Raw genomic sequence first — 8,009 nt, forward strand, 5'->3', positions numbered from 1 at the left:
TGTTCGTTCACATCTATCAAGTATCTATAGATTATGTGTATTTTTTGTATCTATATTATAGAAATTAAAATTAAAATATCATTATTTTATGTAACATATTCTTCATAATAATAATTATTCTGATTGGAATTAAATAACCAACATTGACAACTGAGATTGACAGAATGAAACGAAACAAACTTCACTTCTTTTCCCCTTTCCCTTCCACCCGGCCGCCTCTCTTGCTTCAAAAGTGATGTCGACTTCTGTTTACTGCTGCATCGAAATGTAAACAAAACAAAGATAATATCACATAGTACATTACATTGCCTAAAATGTTTTTTAAAAGAAGGTGAGAATTGTATGAATGTATAATTTATATATGTGTTGTGCCATTATGTGTATTAATCTGCAATTACTTTACACAGTACAACAGTAAAATACAGCATAGCTGTATTAGTTGGCGCAGTTTTGTATTGCGAGTGGTTTGTCTACCTTGCACAGCCGCTGTCCTGGCCAACATTGCAATGCCTCCATGATCCATGCACCCGGGTGCTGTTCATAGCAGACCCGCAGATACAAGGGGACACCGCTGTTGGGCCTCCCCTCAGCTATCTTTTCAACTGGGATAGCGACAGGTACTTATACTTTTTTAGCAGTTACGCGTACGAAACCTCGAAATAGGCCTAGATTGTTCTGGACTCTTGGCCAAAAACCAGTTCTGTCTGTAATCAACAGCTTACTAGCTATACCTCAGGCTTTAGGGATTGGATATTTGTAGGTCCTGATATTGTTCTCACTGTGTCTATAAGGACCCACCAAACAGACTGCGGTGGGTGTATCTGGTATCCCACTGCTCGGCACACAACAAGGTTTCATTCCAGCTTTAGTTATGTAGAGCTATTTTATTCAATAGTCTATATGATTGTCTGCTCATATAGCTTCGATATGTCTAGCTTATCAAGAACCTTGATTACAGTTCTATCAAGACTACAATAAATTATTATTTCAGGTACCTAAAGTCTACATTCTCTGTGGTTTTGAACCATTTCAACCCAGACGTCCTGGTGTACCTGGGTGACTTGACAGATGAAGGCTCCATAGCCACCATGGCACAGTTTCATTCATATGTGAAAAGGCTCTCCAACATATTTGAAGTAGACTATCCTGTTGTTGTAAGTTTGTTTTTTTTACAAGCTTTAATTTTATTTATTTATTTAATTTTTTCTTATTTAATTATATATATTATATTGATTTCAATTTTACTTTTAAAAAAAATAAAATTTCATCTGTCCTCACCCATTTTCACTTGTCAAATTTCACCCACTTTTACTTGTGTCCTGTAGAAATGAAATTATCCATGTTATGATAAGCATAACCAGACAGTGTGCACCTCAATGACATTTTAGATTTTGACAAAAAATATTTAGTATAAGATACCTGTACCCCTTGCCCAGCAGTGCAGTGAGAAAACATCTGAGAGAGAGTAGCAAGATTAATGTAAATATTAAGTAAAGTTTATAAACCACTAAGGACTAAGCATATCCACAATTAAATTTAATGCATAACATATTGGATGTACTAATAAAATTCCAATACATAATTGAAAATTAATTACATGTTTTGATGATGAAAACTACAGATAACTGTATTTTTATTAATGTTCATTTCCTAATTTGACCAAAGAATTGATTGCAATCAACTTGAGTTTCAGAAAATTTTATCTATATTGATAAAAGTATGTATCTAAGATTTATCTTAACATAATGAAGATTGTAATATTATTTACATTATTCAGAATAAGTAGTGCAATATATTTAAATAAATAAAATAATTTATAATGTCAGAGAATAAGTTTGGATAATAAATAAATAAAAATAATTTCCAGCAAATATGGCTGCCAGGCGATAACGACATAGGCGGCGAAGGCGAGCCAATAAAAAAAGATAAAGTGGAGGAATTTGCCAAAGTGTTCATGCAGCCAGATGTTGTGAGATTCTGGAACATATCCTTCTACAAAGTCAATGGCATCACAAACACAGTTCCGCAGATAGTGGCCGGGCCTGAAGACACCAATTACAAAATTGTGGTCTCCCACTACCCTCTGACCCATAGGCATAGTTTTATTAGTAAGGTAATCTATTTCTTTTTAATATTAATTACTTTGTTTTGAATATATATTCCTAAGTATGTATTATATATTTACTATAGCTGCGAAGTGACCCAAAATGAGTTTTGGCCTCCAACAATACAAACTTATCCAATAATGAAAAACTGAATGAATTTGTGAGAATAAAATTTGTATGTAATACAAACTTATGTGCACGACATGGGAAACAGTGCTGTGTACAAGATCAACTGCCATCTCTAAATTTTACGTTTTTTTTTTTTTTTCATTTGAAACCATTCTGTTGCAAACAATATCAGGTGAACTCGATCATCCGTCCAGACATATACTTCAGCGCGCACGACCACGAGTCCAAGTACGTGCAGCAGCGGAAGGAGCTGCCGCTGCACAACAGCTCAGTGCTGAACATCCACCGCGACGCCGGACTCTACGAAGTGTCGGTGCCGACGTGTTCGTACCGCATGGGCACCTCACATATTGGCTATGGAGCTGCTTTGATTGGTAAATCTTAATAATATTTCTTTTAAATACAGGTGTTACCCAGGTATACCCTAACTAATATTATAAATGCAAAAGTGTGTTTATTTGTTTGTTATCTCTTCACGCTCTATCTACTCGAATGTTCTTGAAATTTTGCATACAAGTAGGTTGAAGTGTGGAGAAGGTATGTCCTTCTCCACACTTCAAACTCGGAAAAATAACTCGTTCCGTGAAAAATTTACGCGGGCGAAGCCGCGGGCAACAGCTACGAGTATGAGCACGAGATGGCTTACCATCTCGTATCTTAATACGGCACTCTGTGTAGATTCTTTGTTATAAGTTCCAAGTTAATGTTAACACATTTAAAAAGGGAGTAAGGTTTTCGATGGGTTTTCATATTTGTTACAGTGTACGCAATTGACAACTACTTTTATCACAGTTAATTACAGTTAAATATATTTTTTTAATATACAAGAAAGAGAGTTCGGTCGCCAGATGAAAGATACTTATAAAAATACATAATTTGCATCAAAAAGTTCTTAGTAGTCAGGTCCAATATTATCTATAGCAATATTCATGATATGGAGTCCTATTTTAGACTGATCCACACGCCACATTATGAAGCTACATAATGCTGTGATTTGGATTAATTATATTTATCCAAAGGTAAAAGTGCCGAGTTTTAAATTTGATTTTGACTCGTGGTCTCACTCATTTTGTCCCACTGTTAATTAATGTGATCCCACTAATCATGGTTCGTGGTCCCACAACTTAGTGGTACCAGTCATAGGTATTTCGTACTAAAACTCTGCTATTTATGAATCGATGTTGTTTATTTTCAGAGCGTGACCACTGGCTGGTCCAGTACACGGTATTCTGGTCGCCACAGCGGTTCCCGCAGCTGTTCTTCTACGCTCTAGTGCTCATCTTATTCTGCGTGTACGTCATCGTGTTCTGTCAGAGCAGGCTGATGCGCTATTGCAGGTCCAGCAGCAGGACCATGGACGAGGTTCCGTTTTTGAAAAGAGTCTAGTAACTAGTGTTGCCGCTTGATAGAATATCGATAGCGTTTCGATAGACTATCGATAGTTTTGCATACTGTCGATAGTGTCCAATGCATATTGCATAGTGTCATGCAATGGTATCATTGCATGACAAAATATTGATAATAAAGCAATACAAAACATTCCAACAAGGTATGTGAATTGAAATGCCAAAATTTTAATATACCTATATTATTATTATTATATTTTATAAAGAAAACGCCAAAGAGTTAAACGATTGGAATTTGGTCAATTTAAATATATAGAAACGGCCCCAACAGACAAATTTATATAAACATGTAGGAACAAATCACTAAAATTGAGTTAGCCTTTAAGCTAAGGATACTAACACAACTATACTATATTTTATAACATACTTTTCCCGCGGCTTCATCCGCGTTTATTTTCACCTCCTATTATAGTCATTTTTGAAAAATGGCCTATGTTTGACCATTCAAAGATAGGCCATTTTTCAAAAATGACTATAAAATAGGAGGTGAAACTCCCATGAGTGTACGTGCATACCATATTTCATCAAAATCGGTCCAACGGTTTTACCGTGAAAGCGAAATAGGCAGACTTGCGCGATTATAATTTAATAACTATGGATTTAATACTTTTGTTGGATTTCTAAATAGCACCTATGAATTATGTCATTTTTATTATCATGTTATCTATTAATTTTAGATTTGTTTTATCTTTTTATTATACATTCCTAACCACAGTGCATTTGTCATTTATATATTTTTTTTATGATGTAGTACAAATAATATCTATAAAACTAACAGTTCTACTTATAAACTAATGAGGAGATCAATTTTTGCTGTTACATCAATTTTTTGTTATAGAAGCAATGTGCCCAGAACTAGTAGCATCTCCCCGCTAACCTGCCAGTTTGCAGTGCAAAGCACTGCTCTTCGTTCTCTAGTTGTCTAGATGAGACGCGCTGAGATTTCCGACCATAATTTCTTTGGTTCACGGGCCGAGGGACCCATTGTCTCCATTGCGAAAGTTAAACACATTTTTCCCAGTAGTGATCTGGGCTTCATATTCTCAGTATGTTAAGTCGGCCGCACCCGAAAGGCAAGACGCCTGCCAAGCCACTATTTATGCCACACTAACGTCGAACGCCGATTGCATGGACATTGCGTAGTTAGTACGAGTGCTTTTATGTACCGCAATGAAAAACCAGCAATGTATGCCGAATACGTCAAATTTCAGCGAACTTATCCGTCATAGTGTGAAGTTGGCATTAGATTATTATCATGTGTCATAAGACAGATGATTGGTGCTAAAAATAACAAATACTATATGGAAAATGTAAATAATAAAAAATAAAATTAATAAAAATATAGCTATGTATTTCGTAACAACTTACATAATTTCAATCCAAGTCCATATTTGTGAAAAGCATTTCCAAATATATGACAATGTACAGTTCCCTTCATATATTTCATAGAAAACAAACAAAATTTCCCTTATTAGAAAATAATTACAAAAATTTTTAATGTTCATATAAAAATACCAAAACAATTAAAATAAATTAAGTGACTTTTATATTATCATCAACTATGCTCTCTTGTCTTGCTCTTTCAGCTCTCTTTTAAATAAACAGCATTATATACACAGCAGATATGCATAATTAGCAATATAGGTAATATAAGAAAATCCTAAAGGCATAATAAATTAGTTATTGAACAGTTAAAGGCTGTTTGTTCCTTGCTCTCAAACAGGAGTTACAAAATGTTACATATGTGACATTTAATACATTACATAAATATAATACATTCGCTTTTTATGTAACAGGGTTATTTAATTGTAATTTTAAATATTTTTTAATTCAATTTTTTTTTAAATTTAAATTCAAAAATATTTAAAATTATGTTATAACAGGCACATAACAGGGTTATTAAGTTGTAGTTTTAAATATTTTTGAATCTTTCATAATACCCTAATATTATAAAAATAAAATTGTTAATACATTAGCTTTTTTTATGAGAGTTCTAGTTTTTCAGCGTCACAGACAAAAATATCTTGTCTAATTCACCACTCCAAAGTCGTGGGCCAAGCCGGCCACGACTTTGGAGTGGTGAAGAAGAATATTTAGATATTAAACAAATTTTAAATAGGAGTTTGCACTTGTGGCCCCTTTGATTTGTTTAAGTATTAAACCAACAAACTTGCTTTTCAAATTTCTCTATATTTCTTGTTGTGGTAGACAAAGCTGTCTTTGGAAGTCGTCTTCCTAGACATTCCTCGTAGCTGAAAATGGTTGCTCTCGTGTGGAATGAAACATACACCAATTATCCTGGCAGTACAAATATATAAAGTAAATCATTATAATAGCTATATCTCGGGTAAAGCTAGATTGAAATGACCCACAGAATTATTATTATTAGAATAGTATTTTAATACGAGCTCTCATTCCAAGTACATATAGGTACATAGTGCAATAGTGTGTGTATCATTTTAACTCACACAGGTGTATGTATCTCCTAAATATTATTTACTAAATGTATTTAAATATTTTTGTACAATACATGTATTGTAAACTAATCTGTTTTTGTTTTATTTCGCTGCAAACCTTTCAGTAAAACCATAAAAGTCAGCAATGATACCATGTACACGTTTAAAATAAGGAATGTCAATTCTGTCGAGACTAGTAATGTTCTTACACTTAAATTGATGGCTCCAGTTATTAAATTAGCCACCAAAAAACATGGCAATCCATTTGCATTAATATCGGAAAGTATCATTGGAGCTTCAAAATCATCGTAAATAACTTCAACAAAGTATGTAACCATCATGATCGACCATAATATTGCTGCAATGTACAAGCAGTAGCCAGCATTAGCTAGAGTTCTAGATGTTGTTCTATAATCCGGCAATATACATGTAAAAGTCCAAAGAATAGCAACAGATATCATAAGTTTCTTCAGTACTTCACTTCTTTGGCTAGATTTATCATTGAATACTGTTTGGAAGTAAGCAGCAAATAAGTACATTGAGACATAGCCCAGACTTGATGCTATTCCTTCTCGGTTGGCAGAAATCAAATCTGTGCGAGGAATGTCACTGAACACCCATCCTTCCAGTCCATAGTACAGCAGGAACTCATGAACAGCTAATGTTACGATGCTTAGCAATAAACGTTTGTCAGAAAAATATAGTAATAAACTGGACAGTAGCTTACAAACAGCTATGGTGAAAAAGAAGTTCCAATGCACTCCATATTCAGTAACATGTTCGTGGTAGTCCAACTGCTTTACAGACACATATCTGCCGACTCCAAGGCAAAATAAGATTGATACAAATTGAGCGTTGCTTTTTAAAACGTAACCGATACCTTTTTGGCGGACGTCTTTGTGAACAAGACCACTTATGAGTACGAATAAGCCCACACCTGTATCCATCAAACTGTAACCATAGTTTTCAGTCTTGGCCAAATTTCTTGGAAAACCTTGAAAATCAACAGCTAGGATACAAAACACAGTCATCAAATAAGTCAGTCCCCTCACTGTTGTTATTGTCTGTATCTTCTTGAAATCATTAGGTTGTTCTAGTTTTTTCGTTACATCAATATAGCACCAATAGCCATATATCTCATAAGCCAACGGGAGAAATATGGTTATATTTAATAAATATATATGGTGTGCAAGGAATGTATTAGCAGCTATCAAAAATAAAATAATGATAATATATTCGTACAAATACTGCAAGTACTTGCCTCTCTGGTCCATTCGTAATATTGAGGTGAAAAGGCAGCATTGAACAGTATACATGATGCAACAGAATGTATGAAAAGCCGTCGACCCATGGTTGTTAAACATAAACTTCTGATGGTAAATCTTATATTCCGTGGCATTCATAATGAATAGTCCTGTAGACGCCTGAGATAAGGTTCGGACAAACCCTTTTTTTGTTATCCTTATCAGATACTGTTTTTCTTAGAATAATTTACAAGATTTCTAGGAACTCTTGAATATCACATTATCAGCGCTTGGAAATGACATTTAGGACGTAATAAATTATATCCAAAGGTTTTGAAAACAAAACACAAACTGAAATAGAACCAAAAAACACGATCAAAACAACTATGAACTACGAAAAACTTTTTCAGTTTGTTTGACATTGACAGCTGCAAATGTCATGTTGAGAGAAGTTATGTTTTATTTCGGCCAAGGGCCAAAATGAGTATAGTAGTACCTTTTAAAATGTAAATGAAACGTTCATCAACATTTAATAACTTGTTTATAATAAACAAGTTATTAAATAGGTAAGATAAAGAACTGAGCATATGATCTATGGAATATCTTGTCATTGTTTTCACCATCAGACCAATAACGATACAATAAAATACAATAGGTTGCCTTGATATT

At 34.1% G+C, this 8,009-nt stretch overlaps 2 protein-coding genes across 2 annotated transcripts; one reads left to right on the plus strand and one right to left on the minus strand.

Annotated features, from left to right (window-relative positions):
* The first annotated feature begins 26 nt into the window (after positions 1–26).
* Positions 27–5,717, plus strand: Mppe (Metallophosphoesterase). The gene is made up of 7 exons (XM_064435997.1): positions 27–331; positions 408–617; positions 992–1,154; positions 1,868–2,113; positions 2,407–2,608; positions 3,430–4,051; positions 4,095–5,717. Exons 1-6 carry the CDS (start codon positions 315–317, stop codon positions 3,618–3,620), a joined length of 1,029 nt encoding a protein of 342 aa, XP_064292067.1. The 5' UTR covers positions 27–314; the 3' UTR covers positions 3,621–4,051; positions 4,095–5,717.
* A 240-nt stretch (positions 5,718–5,957) lies between these two features.
* LOC128672902 (phosphatidylinositol-glycan biosynthesis class W protein-like) lies at positions 5,958–7,748 on the minus strand. Its single transcript, XM_053750413.2, has one exon. The coding sequence runs from the start codon at positions 7,497–7,499 to the stop codon at positions 6,183–6,185; it is 1,317 nt and encodes a 438-aa protein (XP_053606388.1). The 5' UTR covers positions 7,500–7,748; the 3' UTR covers positions 5,958–6,182.
* Between the last annotated feature and the right edge of the window lie 261 nt (positions 7,749–8,009).

The sequence above is a fragment of the Plodia interpunctella genome, chromosome 1, assembly GCF_027563975.2.
Source record: "Plodia interpunctella isolate USDA-ARS_2022_Savannah chromosome 1, ilPloInte3.2, whole genome shotgun sequence".
NCBI lineage: Eukaryota > Metazoa > Arthropoda > Insecta > Lepidoptera > Pyralidae > Plodia > Plodia interpunctella.